Source organism: Chiloscyllium plagiosum, unplaced genomic scaffold (genome assembly GCF_037043375.1).
Source record: "Chiloscyllium plagiosum isolate Xiang-an unplaced genomic scaffold, Cpla_swu_hap1 HiC_scaffold_7, whole genome shotgun sequence".
NCBI lineage: Eukaryota > Metazoa > Chordata > Chondrichthyes > Orectolobiformes > Hemiscylliidae > Chiloscyllium > Chiloscyllium plagiosum.
The window spans coordinates 114,207,089-114,231,422 of NW_028270145.1; the positions used below are offsets into that span (position 1 = coordinate 114,207,089).

Genomic DNA, 24,334 nt, shown 5'->3' on the forward strand with positions numbered 1-24,334 from the left:
CTCCTCCAGCCTCTACACCCCCTCCCTATCTTTGTCACCTCCTCCAGCTTCTACACCCCCTCCTTATCTCTGTCACCTCCTCCAGCCTCTACACCCCCTCCCTATCTCTGTCACCCCCTCCAGCCTCTACACCTCCTCCCTATCTCTGTCACCTCCTCCAGCCTCTAAACCCCCTCTCTATCTCTGTAACCCCCTCCTCCAGCCCCTACACCCCTCCCTATCACTGTAACCCCTTCCAGTCCCAACACCCCCACCCATATCTGTCCCTTCCTCCAGCCCCTACACCCCCTCCGTATCACTGTAACCTCCTCCAGCCCCTACATCCCTCCCTATCTCTGTAACCCCCTCCTCCAGCCCCTACACCCCTCCCTATATCAGTCCTGCCTCCAGCCCCTATACCCCCCTCCCTATCTCTGTAACCCCCTCCACCCACCACACTCCCTCCCTATCTCTGTCACCTCCTGCAGCCCCTACACCCCCTCCCTATCACTGTCACTGCCTCCAGCCCCCTACACCCCCTTCCTCTCTGTCACCGCCTCCAGTCTCTACACCCCCTCCCTATCACTGTCACCTCCTCCAGCCCCCTACACCTCCTCCCAATCTCTGTCATTTCTCCAGCCTCTACACCCCCTCCCTATCACTGTCACCTCCTCCAGCCTCTACACCCACTCCCTATCACTGTCATCTCCTCCACCCCCGTACACCCCATCCTTATCACTGTCACCTCCTCCAGCCCCCGACACCCCCTCCCTACCTCTGTTGCCTCCTCCAGCCCCTACACCCCTCCCGATCTCTGTAACCGCCTCCAGCCCCTATACCTCTCCCTATCTCTGTAACCTCCTCCATCCCCTACACCCCTTCCCTATCACTGTAACCACTTCCAGCCCCTACACCCCACCCATCTCTGTCCCTTCCTCCAGCTCCCTACACCCCCTCCCTATTAGTGTCACCTCCTCCAGCCCCCTAAACTCCCTCCCTATCACTGTCACCTCCTCCAGCCCCCTATACCCCCTCCCTATCTCTGTCACCTCCTCCAGCCTCTACACCTCCTCCCTATCTCTGTCACCTTCTCCAGCCTCTACATGCCCTCCCTATCTCTGTCACCTCCTCCAGCTTCTACACCCCCTCCCTATCTCTGTCACCTCCTCCAGCCTCTACACCCCCTCCCTATCTCTGTCACCCCCTCCAGCCTCTAAACCCCCTCTCTATCTCTGTCACCTCCTCCAGCCTCTAAACCCCCTCTCTATCTCTGTAACCACCTCCTCCAGCCCCTACACCCCTCCCTATATCAGTCCTGTCTCCAGCCCCTATATCCCCTCCCTATCTCTGTAGCCCCCTCCACCCCCCACACTCCCTCCCTATCTCTGTCACCTCCTGCAGCCCCTACACCCTCTCCCTATCACTGTCACCGCCTCCAGCCCCTACACCCCCTTCCTATCTCTGTCACCGCCTCCAGCCTCTACACTCCCTCCCTATCACTGTCACCTCCTCCAGCCCCCTACACCCCCTCCCTATCACTGTCACCTCCTCCAGCCCCTACATCCCTCCCTATCTCTGTAACCCCCTCCACCCCCACACTCCCTCCCTATCTCTGTCACCTCCTGCAGCCCCTACACCCCCTCCCTATCACTGTCACCGCCTCCAGCCCCCTACACCCCCTTCCTATCTCTGTCACCGCCTCCAGCCTCTACACTCCCTCCCTATCACTGTCACCTCCTCCAGCCCCCTACACCCCCTCCCTATCTCTGTCACCTCCTCCAGCCTCTACACCCACTCCCTATCACTGTCATCTCCTTCACCCCCCTACACCCCCTCCCTATCACTGTCACCTCCTCCAGCCCCCGACATCCCCTCCCTATCTCTGTCACCTCCTCCAGCCCCTATACCCCCACCCATCTCTGTCCCTTCCTCCAGCCCCTACACCCCCTCCCTATCACTGTAACCTCCTCCAGCCCCTACATCCCTCCCTATCTTTGTAACCCCCTCCACAAACCCCTACATCCTCTCCCTATCTCTGTAACCTCCTCCAGCCCCTACACCCCTTCCCTATCACTGTAACCCCCTCCACCCCCCACACTCCCTCCCTATCTCTGTCCCTTCCTCCAGCCCCTACACCCCCTCCCTATCACTGTAACCTCCACCAGCTCCTACATCCCTCCCTATCTTTGTAACCCCCTCCACAAGCCCATGCACCCCCTCCCTATCTCTGTAAACCCCTCCTCCTGCCCCTACACCCCTCCCTATATCATTCCTGCCTCCAGCCCCTATACCCCCCTCCCTATCTTTGTAACCCCCTCCAGCCCCTACACTCCTTCCCTGTCTCTGTAATCCCCTCCCTACCTCTGTCTCCTCCACCAGCCCCTACACCACCTCCCCATCTCTGTCACCTACTCCAGCCCCTACATCACCTCCCTAAATCTGTCCTCTCCTCCAGCCCCTACACTCACTCCCTATCCCTCTCCCCTCCTCCAGTTTCTACATTCCTCCCCATCTCTGTCCTCTCTTCCAGAACCTATGCCCCCTCCCTATCTCTGTAACCCCCTCCAGCCCCTCCCTACCTCTGTCTCCTCCTCCAGCCCCTACACCCCATGCCTATCTCTGGAGCCCCCTCCAGCCCCTATACCCCCTCCCTACCTCTCTCTCCTCCTCCTCAGCCCCTACTCCCCTTCCCTATCTCTGTAATCTCCTCCAGCCCCTACACCCCCTCCCTATCTCTGTAACCCCTTCCAGCCCCTACACCCCCTCCCTATCTCTGTAACCTCCTCCAGGCCCTACATCCCTCCCTATCTCTATAACCCCTCCACTGGCCCATACACCCCCTCCCTATCTCTGTCACCCACTCCTCCAGCCTCTACACCCCTCCCTATCTCAGTCCTGCCTCCAGCCCCTATACCTCCTCCCTATCTCTGTAACCCCCTCCAGCCCAAACACCCTTTCCCTGTCTCTGTAACTCCCTCCAGACCCTAACCCCCTCCCTACCTCTGTCTCCTCCTCCAGCCCCTACACCACCTCCCTAACCCTCTCCCCTCCTCGAGTTTTTACATTCCTCCCTACCTATGCCCCCTCCCTATATCTGAAACCCCTTCCAGCCCCTACACCCTCTCCCTACCTCTGTCACCTCCTCCAGCCCGTTACACACCCTCCCTATCACTGTCACCTCCTCCAGCCCCCTACAAACCCACCCTGCATCTGTCTCCTGCTCCAGCCCCTACTGCCCTCTCTACCTCTGTCACTTCCTCCAGCACCTACACCCCCTTCCTATCTCTGTCACCTCCTCCAGCTTCTACAACCCCTCCCTATCTCTGTCACCTTCTCCACCCCCCTACACCCCCTCCCTATCTCTGTAACCGGCTCCAGTCCCTACACCCCCTCCCTATCACTGTCACCTCCTCCAGCCCCCTACAACCCCTCCCTATCTCTGTCACCTCCTCTAGCCTCTACACCCCCTCCTTATCACTGTCACCTCCTCCAGCCCCCGACACCCCCTCCCTATCTCTGTCACCTCCTCCAGCCCCCCTATACCCCCATCCTATCTCTTTCACCGCCTCCAGCCCCCTACACCCCCTCCCTATCTTTGTCACCTCCTCCAGCCTCTACATCCCCCTCCCTATCACTGTCACCTCCTCCAGCCCCTACATCCCTCCCTATCACTGTAATCCCCTTCCAGCCCCTACACACCCACCCATCTCTGTCCCTTCCTCCAGCCCCTACACCCCCTCCCTATCACTGTAACCTCTTCCAGCCCCTACATCCCTCCCTATCTCTGTAAGCCCCTCCTCCAGCTCCTACACCCCTCCCTATATCAGTCCTGCCTCCAGCCCCTATACCCCCCTCCCTATCTCTGTAACCCCCTCCAGCCCCCACACTCCCTCCCTATCTCTGTCACCTCCTGCAGCCCCTACACCCCCTCCCTATCTCTGTCACCTCCTCTAGCCCCTACACCCCCTCTCTACCTCTGTCACTTTCTCCTGCCCCTAAACACCCTCCCTTTCACAGTCACCTCCTCCAGCCCCTACACCCCCTCTCTACCTCTGTCACTTCCTCCAGCCCCTACACCCCCTCCCTATCTGTCACCTCCTCCAGCCTCTACACCCCCTCCCTATCACTGTCACCTCCTCCAGCCCCCTACACTCCCTCCCTATCTCTGTCACCCCCTCCAGCCACTACACCCCCTCCCTATCTCTGTCACCTCCTCCAGCCTCTACAACCCCTCCCTACCTCTGTCACCTCCTCCAGCCTATACACCCCCTCCTTATCACTGTCACCGCCTCCAGCCCCCTACACCCCCTCCCTATCTCTGTCACCTCCTCAAGCCCCCTACACCCCCTCCCTATCACTGTCACCTCCTCCAGCCTCTACACCCCCTCCTTATCACTGCCACCGCCTCCAGCCCCCCTATACCCCCTTCCTATCTGTCACCGCCTCCAGCCCCCTACACCCCTCCCTATCTCTGTAACCGCCTCCAGTCCCTACATCCCCTCCCTATCTCTGTCACCTTCTCCAGCCTCTACACCCCCTCCCTATCACTGTCACCTCCTCCAGCCTCTACACCCACTCCCTATCACTGTCACCTCCTCCAGCCCCCTACACACCCTCCAAATCTCTGTCACCTCCTCCAGCCTCTACATCCCCTCCCTATCTCTGTCACCGCCTCCAGCCCCCTCCCTATCTCTGTAACCGGCTCCAGTCCCTACACTCCCTCCCTATCTCTGTCACCCCCTCCCTATCTCTGTCACCTCCTCCAGCCTCTACAACCCCTCCCTATCTCTGTCACCTCCTCCAGCCCCCTACACCCCCTCCCTATCACTGTCACCTCCACCAGCCTCTACACCCCCTCCTTATCACTGTCACTGCCTCCAGCCCCCCTACACCCCCTTCCTATCTCTGTCACTGCCTCCAGCCCCCTACGGGGTCCCCCTCCCTAGCTCTGTAACCGCCTCCAGTCCCTACACCCCCTCCCTATCTCTGTCACCTTCTCCAGCCTCTACACCCCCTCCCTATCACTGTCACCTCCTCCAGCCCCCTACACCCTCTCCCTATCTCTGTCACCTCCTCCAGCCTCTACATCCCCTCCCTATCTCTGTCACCGCCTCCAGCCCCCTCCCTATCTCTGTAACCGGCTCCAGTCCCTACACCCCCTCCCTATCACTGTCACCTCCTCCAGCCCCATACACTCCCTCCCTATCTCTGTCACCTCCTCCAGCCTCTACAACCCCTCCCTATCTCTGTCACCTCCTCCAGCCCCCTACACCCCCTCCCTATCACTGTCACCTCCTCCAGCCTCTACACCCCCTCCTTATCACTGTCACTGCCTCCAGCCCCCCTACACCCCCTTCCTATCTCTGTCACTGCCTCCAGCCCCCTACGGGGTCCCCCTCCCTAGCTCTGTAACCGCCTCCAGTCCCTACACCCCCTCCCTATCTCTGTCACCTTCTCCAGCCTCTACACCCCCTCCCTATCACTGTCACCTCCTCCAGCCTCTACACCCACTCCCTATCACTGTCACCTCCTCCAGCCCCCTACACCCCCTCCCTATCTCTGTCACCTCCTCCAGCCTCTACATCCCTCCCTATCACTGTAATCCCCTTCCAGCCCCTACACACCCACCCATCTCTGTCCCTTCCTCCAGCCCCTACACCCCCTCCCTATCACTGTAACCTCTTCCAGCCCCTACATCCCTCCCTATCTCTGTAAGCCCCTCTTCCAGCTCCTACACCCCTCCCTATATCAGTCCTGCCTCCAGCCCCTATACCCCCCTCCCTATCTCTGTAACCCCCTCCAGCCCCCACACTCTCTCCCTATCTCTGTCACCTCCTGCAGCCCCTACACCCCCTCCCTATCTCTGTCACTTCCTCCAGCCCCTACACCCCGTCTCTACCTCTGTCACTTTCTCCAGCCCCTAAACCTCCTCCCTATCACTGTCACCTCCTCCAGCCCCCTACACTCCCTCCCTATCTCTGTCACCCCCTCCAGCCACTACACCCCCTCCCTATCTCTGTCACCTCCTCCAGCCTCTACAACCCCTCCCTATCTCTGTCACCTCCTCCAGCCTCTACACCCCCTCCTTATCACTGTCACCGCCTCCAGCCCCCTACTCCCCCTCCCTATCTCTGTCACTTCCTCAAGCCCCCTACACCCACTCCCTATCACTGTCACCTCCTCCAGCCTCTACACATCCTCCCTATCACTGTCACCTCCTCCAGCCCCCTACACTCCCTCCCTATCTCTGTCACCTCCTCCAGCCCCGACACCCCCTCCCTATCTCTGTCACCTCCTCCAGCTCCTACATCCCTCCCTATCTTTGTAACCCCCTCCACAAGCCCCTACACCCCCTCCCTATCTCTGTAACCCCCTCCTCCAGCCCCTACAACCCTCCCTAAATCAGTCCTGCCTCCATCCCCTACACCCCCTCCCTATCTCTGTAACCCTGTCCAGCCCCTCCCTATCTCTGTAACCCCCTCCAGCCCCTACTCCCCTTCCCTATCACTGTAACCCCTTCCAGCCCCTACACCCCCCATCTCTGTCCCTTCCTACAGCCCCTCCCTATCTCTGTCACCCCCTCCTCCAGCCTCTACACCCCTCCCTATCTCAGTCCTGCCTCCAGCCCCTATACCCCCTCCCTATCTCTGTAACCCCCTCCAGCCCCTACCTACCTCTGTCAACCCCTCCAGCCTCTTCCCTCCTCCCTATCTCTGTCTTCTCCTCCAGCCCCTACACCCCTTCCCTACCTCTGTCTCCTCCTCCAGCCCCTACATCCCCTCCGTATATCTGTCTCCTCCTCTAGACCCTAAACCCCCTCCCTATCTCTGTAACCTCCTCCAGCCCCTACCTACCTCTGTTAACCCCTCCAGCCTCTACCCTCCTCCCTATCTCTGTCTTCTCCTCCAGCCCCTACACCCCCTCCCTACCTCTGTCTCCTCCTCCAGCCCCTACACCCCCTCCCTACCTCTGTCTCCTCCTCCGGCCCCTACACCGCCCCCCCTATCTCTGTAACCTCCTCCAGCCCCTACACCCCCTCCCTACCTCAGTCAACCCCTCCACCCCCTCCCTATCCTTGTCACCTCCTCCAGCCCCTACACCTCCTCCCTATCTCTGTTCCTGATTCCAGCCCCTACCCCCCTCCATATCTCTGTTACCCCCTTTAGACCCTACACCCCCTCCTTATCTCTATCACTTCCTCCAGACCCTACACCCCCTCCCTATCTCTATTACCCCCTCCTGCCCATACACTGCCTCCCTATCTCTTTCACCCCCTCCAGGCCTGATGACCATCTGGGATCTCTGTGTGTTCCCCACTTCCAGCCTCTGTGTGACTCCCTGATTCCCATCTCTCCACCAGCAGTGTTTGTGCCGTCAGATTCCTGGGCTCTCCCCCCTGTCATTCCCTCACAGAACCTCCCGTCCTTTAGACACTTGGTCAGCTCAGTGTCTTTGACCAAGGCTTTGTCATGTCCACTCTCTGTTTGTGACGGTCTCTGTCCCTAAAATGCTGCGGTCCTCGTGCTGGGATTCTGAGATAGCTCACCTCTCTTTGAGCTGAGCTTGGTTATTGGCTGGTTTCACTTACTTTGACTCCACCATAACCTTTAGAGTCATTCAGTTACATTTCACACAAACATGCAAATTAGAAGCAGGAGCAGGCCGCTCGGCCCATCATCTCTGCCTCCCTGTTCTGTTCTCTCATAGTCCTTAGGTTTATGCCTTTGCTTCTCGAACATTCTTGGAATGTTGGCATCGTGGGCTAGGCCAGGAATTCCTGCCCACCATGTCTCCCTCCTTGTCTCAAAGGTGGCTGTGGGTGGTGGAGTGTCATTTTGTTGAAAGTGTTGGGTGCTCCCCTTGCTCACCCCAGGAAGTGGTTACACGCCTTCAGTGTTTTTGTACATCTTATCCTTTCACTGAGTGAGGGATATTGTCCACTGAGCCACCATTAGCCCCACTGCAGTGAGCTGAGCATAAAGTCCAGGCTGACATTCCCCATGCAGTACCGAGACAGTGCCACACTTTCTGAGGTACCATCTGTCTGATGAGGTGTTCAAAACTAGTATCTAGGAGCAGGAGGAGGCCATTCGGCCCCTTGAGCCTGATCTGCCATTTAATACAATCGTCAACTCCATGTTCCTGTCCACTCTCCGTAACACTTTACCAAATAAAAATCTGTCTAGCTCCTTCTTCAATTTATTCAATGTCTCAGCATCCACTGCATTCTGGGCATGGAGTTCTGTAGATGGGAAGGCAATGGCCCTCGCAGTAATATAGAACATAGAACATTACAGTGCAGTACAGGCCCTTCAGCCCTCTATGTTGCGCCGCCCTCATACCAATCTGAAGCCCATCCCACCAACACCATGTACATCCATATGCTTGTTCAATGACGACTTAAATGCACTTAAACTTGGCGAATCTACTACCGTTGCAGGCAAAGCATTCCATACCCTTACTACTCTCTGAGTAAAGAAACTACCTCTGACATCTGTCTTATACCTATCTCCCCTCACTTTAAAGTTGTGTCCCCTCGTGTTTGCCGTCCCTATACTTGGAAAAAGGCTCTCCCTGTCCACCATATCTAACCCTCTGATTATCTTGTATGTCTCTATTAAGTCACCTCTCAACCTTCTTTGACGAAAACAGCCTCAAGGCCCTTAGCCTTTCCTCGTAAGACATTCCTTCCATACCAGGCAACATCCTAGTAAATCTCTGCACCCTTTCCAAAGCTTCCACATCCTTCTTATAATGCGGTGACCAGAACTGTTCACAATACGCCAAGTGTGGCTGTACCAGAGTTTTGTACAGCTGCAGCATAACCTCCTGGTTCCGGAACTCAATCCCTCTGTTAATAAAGGCCAAGACACTGTATGCCTTCTTAACAACCCTATCAATCTGGGTGGCAACTTTCAGGGATCTGTGTACATGGACACCAAGATCTCTCTGCTCATCTGCACTCCCAAGAATCTTACCATTAGCCCAGTACTTTGCATTCCGGTTACTCCATCCAAAGTGAATCACCTCACACTTGTCCACATTAAACTCCATTTGCTACCTCTCAGCCCAGCTCTGCATCCTATCTATGTCTCTCTGCAACCTACCACATCCTTTGTCACTATCCACAACTCCACCGACCTTAATGTCGTCTGCAAATTTACTAACCCGACCTTCTAAGCCCTCATCCAGATCATTTATAAAAATGACGAGCAGCAGTGGACCCAACACCGACCCTTGCGGTATGCTGCTAGTAACTGGACACCAAGATGAACATGTTCCATCAACTACAACCCTGTTTTCTTTCAGCAAGCCAATTACTGATCCAAACTGCTATGTCTCCCACAATCCCATTCCTCCGCATTTTGTATAATAGCCTACTGTGGGGAACCTTATTGAACGCCTTGTTGAAATCCATATACACCACATCAACTGGTTTACTCTTATCTACCTGTTTGGTCACTTTGTCAAAAAACTCAATAAGATTCGTTAAGCACGACCTACCCTTCACAAAACCGTGCTGACTGTCCCTCATCAGATTATTCTTTTCTAGATGGTTATAAATCCTAGCTCTTATAACCTTTTCCAACACTTTACCAACAACTGAAGTGAGACTCACTGGTCTGTAATTACCAGGGTTGTCTCTACTACCCTTTTTGAACAAGGGAACCACATTTGCTATCCTCCAGTCCTCAGGCACTATTCCTGTAGATAATGACGATATGAAGATCAATGCCAAAGATCGGCAATCTCTTCCCTTGCTTCCCAGAGAATCCTAGGATAGATCCCATCCGGCCCAGGGGACTTGTCTATTTTCACGCTCTGCAGTATTTCTAATACTTCTTCCTTGTGAACCTCAATCTCTTCTAGTCTAGATGTAAGTATCTCTGTATCTTCCGCGCCAACATTTTCGTTTTCTATAGTGATATTGCAAGGTATTAATCCAGAGAGCGAGGCAATGTCCTGGGGACCCAGATTCGAATCTTGCCACGGCAGATGGTGGAATTTCAATTGAATAGATATCTGGAATTAAAAATCTAACCATAGAATCCCTACAGTATAGAAACAAGTCCACACCGACCCTCTGAAGAGTAACCCATTTCCCTACCCTATTACTCTACATATTAACCCTTACTAATGCACCCAACCTACACATCCCTGAACACTGAGCAATAATGATGACCATGAATCCATTGTTGATTGTCAGAAACACCCATCTGGGTCACTAATGTCCTTTAGAGAAGGAAACTGCCGTCCTTACCTAGTGTAGCCTACATGTGACTCCAACCCACAACAATGGTTCTTAATTGCCCTCTGGGCAATAAATATTGGCCCAGCCAGAGATATGCTTTTCCTATGAGGAAATAAAAGATTCATGACACTTTGAGAGAAGTAATTTCTCCCAATCTCTGTTTTAATCTGCTCCCCATCTTAAAGCAATGATCCCTCGACCTAGACTGTCCCACATGAGGCAGCATCCTCTCTCTCTCTCTACGGTCAGTCCCCTATAGCATCTTCTCGACCCCAATTCGATCTCCTGTCATTCTTCTCAACTCCAGAGAGTATCTGTCTAAACTGCTCAAACTCTCTTCATTTAACAAAGCCCTCATCTCTGGAATTAATCGAGTGAACCTCCTCAGAGCTGCCTCCAATGTGACTACATCCCTCTGGTTAAACTGTCCCCTCACATGGCTGAAAAGATCCCGTGAGCTGTATTTCTAAGAAGACCAGGGGAACTCTGTCCAGAGAGTTGGCCAAAGCTTATCCCTCAATCCCTAGCAGACAGTCTGCTCATTCTTACATTGCTGTTTGCAGGATATTGCTGATCACAAATTGTCTGTCACATTCCCCACCTTACAACAGTGAACATAGAATATTACAGCACAGTACAAGCCCTTCGGCCCTCAATGTTGTGCCGACCTGTGGAACCAATCTGAAGCCCACCTAACCTACACTATTCCATTCTCATCCATATGTTTAGCCAATGACCATTTAAATGCCCTTAAAGTTGGCAAGTCTACTACTATTGCAGGCAGTGTATTCACACCCCTACTACTCTCTGAGTAAAGAACCTATCTCTGACAAACAACAAAGAAAATTTACAGCCCAGGGCCAGGCCCTTCGGCCCTCCAAGCCTAAGCCGAACCAAATGTACTGTCTAAACCTGTTGGTCAATTCCTAAGCATCTGTATCCCTCTGCTCCCCATCTACTCATGCATCTGTCCAGACACATCTTAAATGAATCTACCGTGCCTGCCTCTACCACCTCTGCTGGCATCGCGTTCCAGGCACCTACCACCCTCTGTGTGAAGTACTTGCAACGTGTATTCCCCTTAAACCTTCCACCTCTCATCTTGAACACGTGACCTCTCGTTAATGAATCCTTCACTCTGGGAAAAAGCTTGTCTCTATCCATCCTGTCTATACCCTTCACGATTTTGTAAACCTCAATCAGATCTCCCCATAATCTCCTTTTTTCTAATGAAAACAATCCTAACCTACTCAACCTCGCTTCATAGCTAGCACCTTCCATACCAGGCAATATCCTCATAAACCTTCTCTGCACCCTCTCCAAAGCGTCCATATCCTTTTGGTAATGTAGCGACCAGAACTGTACACAGTATTCTGAATGCGGCCGAACCAATGTCTTGTACAATTTTAACATGACTTGCCAGCTCTTATACTCAATACCCCGTCCAATGAAGGCAAGCATACTATATGCCTTCTTGACCACTCTATCCACCTGTGCAGCAACCCTCAGGGTACAATGGACCTGCACTCACAAATCTCTCTGCCCATCAACTTTTCCCAAGGCTCTTCCATTCATTGTATAATTCGCTCTAGAATTAGTCTTGCCTCAATGCATCACCTCACATTTGTCTGGACTGAAACCATCTGCCACTTTTCCACCCAACTCTCCAGTCTATCTATATCATCCTGTATTCTCTGACAGTCCCTTATGCTTTCTGTTACTCCACCAATCTTCACGTCATCTGAAAACTTGCTGATCATACCAACAGTGCCCTCTTCCAGATCGTTTATGTATATTACAAACAACAGTGGCCCCAACACTGACCCCTGTGGAACACCACTGGTCACCTTTCTCCATTTCAAGAAACTCCCTTCAACTACTACTCTCTGTCGCCTGTTGCTCAACCAGTTCTTTATCCACCTAGCTAGAACACCCTGCAGACCATGTGACTTCACTTTCTCCATTACTCTACAGTGGGGAACCTTATCAAACACCTTACTAAAGTCCATGTATATGACATCAACAGCCCTTCCTTCAACTATCAACTTGGTCACTTCCTCGAAGAACTCTATTAAGTTGATAAGGCACGATCTCCCCCGCACAAAACCATATTGCCTATCACTGATAAGCCCATTCTTTTCTAAATATAAATAGATTTTATCCCTCAGTACCTTCTCCAGCAACTTTCCCACCACTGACATCAGGCTCACTGGTCTGTAGTTACCCAGAATATCCCTACTACTCTTCTTGTAGGGGGACAATATAATCAACCTTCCAGTCCTCGGCACCTCACCTGTATTTAAGAATGCCACAAAGATATCTGTCAGGGCCCCAGCTATTTCCTCTCTCGCCTCCCTCAGCAACCTGGGATAGATCCCATCCGGTCCTGGGGATTTGTCCACCTTAATAACCTCGAGCCTACCCAACACATCTTCCCTATTTATGTCAACGTGATCCAGACTAATCAAACTTCTATCTCTGATGTCAACATTCATCATGTTCCTCTCCTCAGTGACTCATTCAGAATCTCACGCATTCTCTTAAGTTCGACACACAGCCTTCCTTCGTTATCCTTTAGTGGACCAATCCTTTCTCTAGTTACCCGCATGCTTCTTATATAAGAATAAAATGCTTTGGGATTCTCTTTAATTCTGCACGCTAAAGCTATTTCATGACCCCTTTTAGCCCGCTTGATTCCTCGTTTAAGAATTGTCCTACTCTTCCAATATTCTTCCAGGGCCCGTTCTGTTCTTAGCTACCTGGACCTTATGTATGCTTCCCTTTTCCTCTTGGCTAGTTGTACAATTTCTCCTGTCATCCACGGTTCACAAATCTTGCCCTTCCTATCCTTTGCTTTCAACTGGACATGCCTATCCTGCACTACCTTCAACCTATCTTTGAAAGCCTCCCACTTCTCAAATATGAACTTCCCTGCAAATAGCTGTGTCCAATCCACATTTCCCAACTCCTGCCTAATTTTGATATAATTTGGCCCAGTTTAGTACTCTTCCCTTAGGACCACTCTCATCTTTAACTACGAGTATTGTAAAACTTACAGAATTGTGGTCACTGTTCCCAAAGAAATCCCTCACCGCAACTTCTACCACTTGGCCTGGATCGTTCCCCAGTACCAGGTCCAATATGGCTCCTTCCCTGGTCAGACTATTGACATCTGTCCTACATCTATCACCCCTCAATTTAAAGCTATGTGCCCTCATGCTAGTCATCGCTGTTCAAGGAACAAAGCTCTCGCGGTCCACCCGATCTCACCCTCTGATTATCTTATTTAATAGCCACATTTCAAAAGTACTTTATTCTCTCTGACACATTTTGGGATGTTCCTGGGAGGTAAATAGGTGCTACGGAAATGCATTGAAGCCTCAGCGTTCTCCAGTCTCTCCCAGGGTTCGGTTTCGGGAACAGGCGCGGCTAACAGTCCTTTCCTTCTCTTTCCCGAAGAAGGTGAATTGGAGAATTTGACCAACACGAGCCTGGACAGCACACCGTCCTCGCTGCGGACTGCCCTCGAACAGCTGGCACCATCCGAACCCCCGAGCGCAGGTCAATCACCAGTGGAGAGCCAGAGAGCGCTGGCTGGAGGAGGAGAGGACAGGGAGGAGGAGGAACTCAGTGTCAGCCTCACCCACGGGTGCCTACCCTGGGAGGTCGCCAGGCAAGCTGACACACCGCAGTCACCCGATGCTCGGATCAGGCACCTGGGGGTGGAGCCACTGATACGGGCATCTCGTTCTAATCTGGCTTATAGTAGCTGGGGTTCAGAGGACAGCCTGTCTGTCTCTAGTGATGTGTACGGGAGCATGTTCAGTCTGTACAGAGGCAAAACCTTATCAATACCCGTGTAAGTACAACACACTCCTTCTGGAGTCAGCTCCATCCCTCCAAACATCTCCATCCAGAAGACGACCTGTTTTCATTTTTGGGGGATTGAGTCCATTCCTTGCCATTTGTTCTCTCTCTCTGAAATCATCCCCGCTCTATCCCGACACTCCAATTTACAGCGATTCCCTTTTCCTGTTGTCTTCTGCATATGATTTTTCTCTCAATCCCCCCCTTTTTTTAAATCACTTTCTTGGACTTCTGGACACGTTAGCTATTTGAGGAACTCAGTTACTTGGTGGGATTGTTACTTTTTATTCATTCACAGGATGAGGGAGTTGCTGGCTGGGCTAGCATTTATTGCCCGTCCCTAATTACCCAGAGGGCAGCTCAGAGCCAACCACATTGCTGTGGGTCTGGAGTCAAAAGGATGGCAGTTTCCTTCAGATGGGGATTTTCCCAACAATGGATTGATTAGATTACTTACGGTGTGGAAACAGGCCCTTCAGCCCAACAAGTCCACACCAACCCTCCGAAGATCAACCCACCCAGACCCATTCCCCTACATTTACCCCTTCACCTAACACTACGGGCAATTTAGCGTGGCCAATTCACCTAACCCTGCACATCTTTGGATTGTGGGAGGAAACCCATGCAGACACAGGGAGAATGTGCAAACTCCACACAGACAGTTGTCTGAGGCAGGAATTGAACCTGGGTCTCTAACGCTGTGAGGCAGCAGTGCTAACCACTGTGCCACCCTGGATTCACGGTCATCATTAAACTCTTAATTCCAGATTTTTACTGAATTCAAATTCCACCATTTGCTGTGGTAGGATTTGAACTCAGGCTGGGAGCTGGGTGTGAAGTTACCACGTCAGTCCTGGTAACCAGGTTAATATGGACAGGAGAGTGGCAGTTGGAAGCCATCACTGAACAAGGAACAAACACAGGGAGCATACAGCAAGGGGTTACCTTTTGATGATGGGGTGCAGGGACACAGTTGGAATTGCAGGGGGGAGAGGGTCAGTCTTGCAGTTTCAAACATCGATTAACACGACTGGATTTGGGAATATGGGAGTCAAAACCCAAACCTGAAAGAACTGCGGACGTTGGAAATTAGAAATTGCTGGAAAAACTCAGCAGGTCTGGCAGCATCTGTGGAGATAAATCAGAGTTAATGTTTCGGGTCCAATGACAGATATGGCATACATTACAAGGTCTATAAAAGGTACAAAGCTCTGAAGTAGAATGAGGATAGGATTTCAGGAGGATGTCAGTAAACTGGCGAACCAAGACACAATGTAAGTTATGGTAATGTCACTGCGTCAGTAATCCAGAGGCCCAGGCTAAAGCTCTGAGGAAATGGGTTCAATTCCAAACAGGGCTGCTGGTGGAATTTAAATTCAATTCATAAGTCTGGAATTGGAAGCTATTTGCAGTGATGATGACTATGAACAAGCATCGATTATTGTCAAAACCCACCTGGTTCACTAATGTCCCTTAGGGAAGGAAATCTGCCATCCTTACCTAGTCTGGTCTACATGTGACTCCAGACCCACCGCAATGTGGCTGACTCTGAAATAGTCCAGTAAGACATTCAGTTCAAGGGGAAATTAGGGCCATGCAACGTATGTTGGCCTGGCCAGTGACCCCCGCATCCTCATGAAGGAAGAAGTGAACTTGGATGAAATTTAACTGCAAAAAATTTGAATTGGAATTGTGAGGAGAAGCTGATTGACTGGATTCGAAAGTGGGTGCAGGAACAGAGAGACCTTGGGTATTGTAGAATTCCTACAATGCAGAAAGAGGCCATTCAGCCCATCAGGCCCTCCCAGACCACCCCTATCTCTGTAATCATGAATTTATTAGCCTGCATGTCCCTGGACACTATGGGCAATTTAGCCTGGCCAATTCACTTTAACCTACACATCTTTGGACTGTGGGAGAAAACTCACGCAGACATGGGGAGAATGTGCAAACTCCACACAGACAGTTGCCCGAGGGTGGGATTGAACCCAGGTCCCTACAGCTGTGAGGCAGCAGTGCTAACTCACTGAGCCACCGTGCATATGTGTGCAAAATGGTGGCATGTCAAGGCTTTTAAAATAATAGGTGGGATCCTAGCTTTTATTTCACCGAGTACAAAACAAGGAGTAAAAACCGAGAGAAACCCAACGGGTCTGGCAGGGTCTGTGGAGAGAAAACAGAGTTAATGTTTCCAGTCCAGTCTGACTCTTCCTCAGAACTGAAAGGGGTTAGAAAATGGTGGGTTTTTATGTTGGGGAGGTGGGAGAGAGAAGGAGGACTTAGCAGAACAGATAGTGAAGATGCCCAGAACAAAAGGTGAAGGGTTTGCTAATGACAGTAGAGAAGTGATATAGGTGTTAATGACAGGTGTTAAGGGCAAAAAAAAAGTCAGCTGTTATTGAGAGCAAAGCTGAACAGTTTTATAAGGGGTGGAGGGGAGGATAGGGATGGAATCAAAATCAAAATGGAGGGCAGAGTTCATGGTCTGAAGTTGCTGAACTCAGTATTGAGTCCCAAAACGTCTGTTGGTTGAGTTTGTGTTGACTTCACTGGAACCTTGAGGAGATTCACCAGGAGCTTCCCTATGCTGGAACCATTCAGCGATGGAGAGGCTGGTAACCTCAGGTCATTTCTCACAGAGCAGAGAAGGCTTGGGGTTTTGTGGGGGAGGCAGCCTGACTGAGTTGACCACAGCTCTGAGGGGCAGAGACAGTGTAGACAGAGAGAAACCTTACCCCATAGTGGAGAGGTCAGTAACTGAAGGGGGGGGGGGGGGGCACAGTAAGGTAAGGAGCAGGAGGTTTCGAGGGGATTTGAGGAAAGAGTTTTCACTCAAGAGTGTCAGTATCTGGAACCCTCTGTGTGAAAGGATGGGACAGACATTGTATGACATTTATAGAGTCACACAGCACAGTCCAACCAATCAATGCTGACCATGCTCCCAAACAAACTAGTCCCCCCTGCCTGCGCTTGGCCCATATGCCTCCAAACATAGAACATTACTGCGCAGTACAGGCCCTTCAGCTCTCAATGTTGTGCCGACCTGTGAAACCAATCTGAAGCCCATCTAACCTACACTATTCCGTTCTCATCCATATGCCTATCCAATGACCATTTAAATGCCCTTAGAGTTGGCGAGTCTACTACTGTTGCAGGCAGTGCGCTCCCTGCCCCTACTACTCTCTGAGTAAAGAAACTACCTCTGACATCGGTCCTATATCTATTACCCCTCAATTTAAAGCTAGGTCCCCTCATGCTAGCCATCACCATCCGAGGAAAAAGGCTCTCACTGTCCACCTTATTTAACCCTCTGGTTATCTTCTATGTCTCAATTAAGTCACCTCTCAACCTTCTTCTACCCAATGAAAACAGCTCAAGTCCCTCAGCCTTTCCTCATAAGACCTTCCCTCCGTACCAGGCAACATCCTAGTAAATCTTCTCTGAACCCTTTCCAAAGCTTCCACATTCTTCCTATATTGCGGTGACCAGAATTGTATGTAATACTCCAAGTGCGGCTGCACCAGAGTTTTGTACAGCTACAGCATGACCTCATGGCTCCGAAACTCAATCCCTCTACCAATAAAAGCTAACACACTGTATGCCTTCTTAACAACCCTATCAACTTGGGTGGTAATTTTCAGGGATCTATGCACATAGACACTGAGATCTCTCTGTTCATCTCCATTACCAAGAGTCTTACCATTAGCCCAGTACTCTGCATTCCTGTTGCTTCTACCAAAGTGAATCTCCCCACACTTTTCCACAAAAACACCTCTCAGCCCAGCTTTGCAGCTTATCTATATCCTTCTGTAACCTACAACACCCTTCAGCACTATCCACAGCTCCACCAACCTTAGTGTCATCCGCATATTTACTAACTCATCCTTCTACACCCTCATCCACGTCATTTATAAAAATGACAAACAGCAGTGGCCCCAAAACAGATCCTTGAGGTACCCTACTAGTAACTGAACTCCAGGATGAACATTTCCCATCAACCACCTGTCTTCTTACAGCAAGCCAATTTCTGATCCAAACCACTAAATCAACCTCAACCTTTCCTATTCATGGACTTATTCAAATGTCTTTACCCACATTCATCACTTCCTCTGGCACACAGACCACTGTCTGTGTAAAAATGTTACCCTTATGTCCTTTTTAAATCTTTCTCCTCTCACCTTAAAGGTATGCCCCCTAGTTTTGAACTCTCCTACCCGAGGGAAAAGACCCTTCCTATTCACTCCTATGTCCCTCATGATTTTATAAACCCCAATAAGGTGTGTCAGCCCTCAGCCTCCTACACTTCAGGGACAAAAGTCCCAACGTTTCCAGTCTATTTCTATATCTCAAAACCTCCATTCCTGGCAAAATCCAGGGAAATCTTTTCTGGACCCTCTCCAGTTTAATATCCTTCCTATCACAGGGCGACCTGAACTTTGTTATTATTCATTCACAGAGTGAGGGCGTCATTGCATCGGCCAGCATTTATTGCCTAAGCCTAATTACCCAGAGGGCAATTAAGAGTCACCAACATTGACTGTGGGTCTGGAGTCATGTGTAGGTCAGACCAGGTAAGGATGGCAGTTTCCTTCCCTGAAGGACATTAGTGACCCAGATGAGGTTTTCCGACAATTAACAATGGATTCATGGTCATCATTAGACTCTTAATTCCAGATTTTTATTGAATTCAAATTCCACAATCTGCTGTGGTAGGATTCAAATCCATGGCCTAGAACATTACCTGTGTCTCTGGGTTAAGAGTCCAGTGATAATACCATTTCCATTGCCTCCCCTAACTGGACACAGTATTCCATAAGGGACCTCACCAATGTCCTGTACAACTTCAGCATGATGTCCCAACTCCTACACACAAAGGTCTGAGCAATGAAGGCAAGTGTGCTAAACAATTTCTTAACCACCCTGTTTATATGCGACGCAACTTACAAAGAATTATGTTCCTGAACCCTGGGTCTCTCTGTTCAGTAACACTCCCCAGGGCCCGTTATAAGTATAAGTCCTGCCCTTGTTTGTTTTACCAAAATGCAACACCTCACTTTTATTCAAATTAAACTCCATCTGCCACCCCTCAGCCTATTAAAGAATCACTTGAAACACAATAGCATGCAAGGCTGGGAATGGGATTTGAATAGATGGATATTTGGTGACCAGTGCAGATACAATGGACTGGAAAAACTCTCTGAGTCTCTACAAATGCAGCAGACCCTGGACAGAGTGTGTGTGTTGTATCATAAACCATTATGTTTCCAACCCCTTTTAGCTCTGAGGAAGGGTCACTGCACTCGAAACATTAACTCGGTTTCTGTCTCCACAGAAGCTGCCAGACCCACTGAGATTCTCCAGCACTCTCTGCTTTTACTTCAGATTTCCAGTATCTAGAATATTTTGTTTTTACAGAAGAAAGGAAGCTATACTACAGGGAGACAATGGCCCAGTGGTATTATCGCAAGATCATTAATCCAGAAACTCAGCTAATATTCCAGGGGATTCCAGTGGATCCTTCAATGGACCCCACCACCAGGGATATATTTCCCTCCCCACCCCTTTCCGCCTTCCGCAAAGACCGTTCCCTCCGTGCCTACCTGGTCAGGTCCACGCCCCCCAACAACCCACCCTTCCGTCCTGGCACCTTCCCCTGCCACCGCAGGAATTGCAAAACCTGCGCCCACACCTCCTCCCTCACCTCCATCCAAGGCCCCAAAGGAGGCTTCCACATCCATCAAAGTTTTATCTGCATATCCACCAATATCATTTATTGTATCCGTTGCTCCCGATGCAGTCTCCTCTACACTGGGGAGACTGGACGCCTCCTAGCAGAGCGTTTTAGGGACCATCTCTGGGACACCTGCACCAATCAATCCCACCGCCCTGTGGCCGAACATTTCAACTCCCCCTCCCACTCTGCCGAGGACATGCAGGTCCTGGGCCTCCTCCACCACCGCTCCCTCACCACCCGACGCCTGGAAGAAGAATGCCTCATCTTCCGCCTCGGAACACTTCATCCCCAGGGCATCAATGTGGTCTTCACTAGTTTCCTCATTTCCCCTCCCCCCACTTCACCCCAGCTCCAACCTTCCAGCTCAGCACCATCCTCATGATCTGTCCTACCTGCCAATCTTCCTTCCCACCAATCTGCTCCACCCTCCTCTCCAACCTATCACCTTCATCCCCACCTCCATCCACCTATTGTACTCTTACTACCTTCCCCCAGCCTCACCCCCCTCCCATTTATCTCTCCACCCTGGAGGCTCCCTGTCTCATTCCTAATGAAGGGCTCCAGCCTGAAACGTTGATTTTCCTGCTCCTCGGATGCTGCCTGACGTGCTGTGCTTTTCCAGCACCACTCTAATCTTCACTCTAATCTCCAGTATCTGCAGTCCTCACTTTCACCTAATATTCTGGAGAACCCAGCTTCAAATCTCACAGAGCAGATGGTGGACTTTTAATTTAATTAAGAATCTAATGATGAGCATGAATACTGGGTTGATTGTCAAGAAAACCCATGGGGGTCACTAACATCCATTAGGGAAGGAAATCTGTCATCCTTACGTGATCTGGCCAACATGTGACTCCAGATTGCCAATGTGGGTGACTCATAACTGCCCTCTGGGCAATTAGGGATGGGCAATAAATGCTGACCCAGCCAGCAACACCATATCCCTTGAGTGAATTTAAAAACAACACAGATTTGGACTCAGCTGAATTATTCCGGGCACTGGGAGGTTTAGGAAAGATTCTCAGGGTCTTGGAGAGGGAGCTGGATCAGTAATGGGACTGACAGAGGTCAGTGAGACTGGAGTTGTTCTCCTTAGAGCAGAGAAAGTTGATGGGAGAGTTAATCGAGGTGTTCAAAACCCAGTTAGGGGGTTCAGTAAATTTTGGTAAGACCTACAGATTGAAGAGAAGGGGCAAAAAGAGGCCGAGGTGAGATGAGGCAGTGTTTGTTGTGTGTATTGAGCTGTTGTGATCTAGAATGATCTGCCTTAACGAGAGATGGGAACAGATTCAATACGAACCTTCAAAACACAACTGGGTAAAAACGTGAGATCTCGAATTCTCTGCCACAGGAAGTGGTTGAGGCCAAAACATTGAATGTTTTCAAGATGACGTTAGATACAGTTCTCAGGGCTAAAGAGATCAAAGGGGACAGCAGGAACAGGGGACTGGGTTGGATGATCAGCCCTAATCATGTTGAATGGTGCTTCAGGCTCAAAGGGCTGAATGGCCTACTCCTGTTCCTATTCTCTTTGTTTTGAAGGGGAAAGATTTGCAGGGCTATGGGGCAAGAGCTTAAGAGTAAGACAAATGGGCTAGCTTTATCACAGAGGCATGGCAGGCTGAATGGCCTCCAGTGTTGTGTCAGACTATGATTGTGTCTGAAAGGGAGCAGGGTCTGTACTGGGAGCTGGGTGTGAGATAATAGCCAATCAATGTGAAGGAAATTGAGGGATCGGATGGTTAACAGAGTCCACTGGCACCCTGAAGTCCCCTTTTGTTACATTTTGATTTTTGTTTCTGTCCCTCAGGCCTTTCAACCCCAGCTCCCGCATGACTTCACTAACCTGATATTAGTGTGTGTGTGTGAGAGAGAGAAAGTGTATGTATATGTATGTGTGTGTGTGTATCTATGTGTGTGTGAGAGAGGGAAATAATGTGTGTGAAAATGTGAGTGTGTGTGTACCTGTCTGTGTGTATCTGTTGTGTGTGTGTGTGTGTAAGAGTGTACATGAGAGTGAGAGTGAGTGTGTAATGTCATTCTTCACTCAAGTCTCACTGACAATGCTTGCTCCATGTTTCAATGTTATATCTGGGCTGAGCTGTTGCTGCTCTCTATGTGTGTCACAGAATTTGGCCACAGCTCTGGCTTCCAGCACTTTCTGCAGTTTCTATCTTTCTCCACCCCAGACCTAGCCAGTCAAGTGCAGTGAGCATCAATAGTAAACATTCTCACATAATCAACATGGAACAATTAAACACTCCATGTGTCATTAATCAAACACTGCAGGATGGCAGTGTGATTGAAAGGATCCCAGATCAAATCCAACAGGGTGGCAGTGAGAACTGTGATTCGCTGAGTAGTGGTCCTCCTGCCTCAGAATCAGAACCCCACCATGTGTCAGCTCCCACACCGGACAGCCGAGGACATACAATTACAGTGTAGGACTGAGGGAATGCCACACCGTCGGATGTATCATCCATCATATGGAACATTATATTACCTTCCAGCAGGTGGGTGTAGGAAACTGCAGCATAGGGTCTTGACTGGAATTGGAGTCACTACCTCAGGAAAAGAGCAGGGAAATTCTTCCCAGCATCCAGGTCAATATTTATTCTCCCAGTCATTTTCCCATCCTGTCTGTTGGAACTTTTTACACACAGATACATTCCTTGCCCCACAACAAGTGACTTGCTTTAAACATAAAATAGTTCACTGCCTGGAAGACCCTGTAGCTTTCTAATTCAAACCTTTAAATACACAGGGTTTGAGGAAGACTTTAACCTTAGGCATTTTGACCCACTGTCAGTGGGATTGTTACATGGGGGTTGGATAACAGAGACAATTCTAGTTAATACGGTGAGAGACCAGTGTAGTCCAGTGAAGACAGTTTGGCATTCACCTCCTCAAAGCAAAGGGTGTTCAAAGGGAGATTTAAGAGAGGGGCTCAAAAATCTCAAGGGATTTTGATAGTGCGGGTGAGGAGCTAGGGTCTCCATGGGGCACTGACCATGCCAGGCAGTTGAAGGAGACAGGAAGGGTCTGCTCTCACTTAGCGAGTGGTTGTAACCTGGAAGGTGCTGCCTGAAAGGGCATGGGATTCAACAGGAATCTTTTCAAATTGGGAATTGCCTCCCGTTCTGGACCAGAGCAGACCCCCTCACAATGTATTAAGAAGGTAGCCTAGACTCTGAAGTTTTCTGATTGTAAATGTAGATGGAAAGTGCTGTCGTCCAGATGTGATGCAACTGGTCACACCACTTTAAACAAAATACAATGTATTTAAGTATTTAAAATACAAACAAAAGAAAGAGGAATTTAGAATAACTTAACTAATGGAAAACTTAACTGAATAATAGATACAGCACCCATTACTAATTAACTGTTTCAATAATATCTCATAAACATTCCCCTCAGCAAAAAGGCAAATTCAGACACAGATTCTGATGTGCAGTTCTCCAATCCAAAAGGAATAAAATCAAGAGAAATTCTAGAGAATGTAGCAGCTCGGAATCATTCACTGAAGATTCCAAATCTTCCGAGACCCCAAATAGCTTCTGACAGCTGAAAAAAACCAGGTGAGAGAGAGCTGGCCATTCGCATTCAAGCTGCTTCTATTGTTCCAGCTTTTAAACAAAACCCAAATGCCTTCTAAGCTGTTTACTTAAACCATCTTCAGCAGCTAGTTCATCCAGACTGCCTTTACAACCTCTTTTAAAAAAAACCCAGGACAAAACAACCTTTTTAAAGTAACAGCACCATCACACTAAAGCCTGGATTTTCTGGCCATGTGGTGTGGGCCTAATGGGATTGATTGGTCGGGAGATAGCATGGCTCAGTGGGAGTAGGCTCAACACAAGGAGCGCAGCTCAGAGAATGTTGATGATCTGGGGTGGGGGGGGGGGTTGACCAATTGTCGCCCCTGACTGGAAATAAAGATCAATTATACCCAACATCATCAGAAAAGTTGATTGTTTTACCAAACACCATTCTTTAAATCCAATCTGACAGAAAGCACAAAAGGTCACACGACACCAGGTTAGAGTCCAACAGATTTGTTTGAAATCACAAGCTGTGTGCTTCCCTCCACTACAAAGAAACCATAATGAACCATTTCTCCACCAGTTAAAACTCTAACCTCCTTATAGAACTCCTTCTCTACAAACATGCACAAACAAAACATTGGTGTTGTGGGCAGAGGGAAAGACTGGGAAGATAGTTAGTGGTCCCTGTCCCCAGGAATCCCTGGGATAATCCTTTGGCTGATCAGAATACTGCTTCTCCATCTTCCTTCTCCAGATACAGGAGGCACAGGGTGACTGATTCACATAGATAAAAGTCTCTGACTTATTAAAAGGAACAGGTGAGGGAAGATAAAATGATTCTCTTCAAGGCTGGACAGGCTTTTTAATGCAAAGCAAAAACAGCCCTTCTAAAGGCTTCTGATACAAACATTCTCACCCACAAGCTGTTAAGCTGTCCAGGAGCCAATTACATGGCTG

General features: G+C 50.1%; 1 protein-coding gene across 5 annotated transcripts in view; it reads left to right on the plus strand.

Moving 5' to 3' along the window:
• Window positions 1–24,334, plus strand: part of spega (striated muscle enriched protein kinase a) — a 396,078-nt gene that overhangs the window by 148,650 nt on the left and 223,094 nt on the right. For 4 of the 5 annotated variants that reach the window (XM_087989397.1, XM_087989394.1, XM_087989395.1 and 1 more), the window contains one exon: window positions 13,691–13,904. In XM_087989397.1, coding sequence (XP_087845523.1) covers window positions 13,691–13,904 — 214 coding nt within the window. Of the gene's footprint in view, window positions 1–13,690; window positions 13,905–13,945; window positions 14,091–24,334 lie in introns of those variants that run through there. The other variant, XM_087989398.1, reaches the window with a different exon arrangement.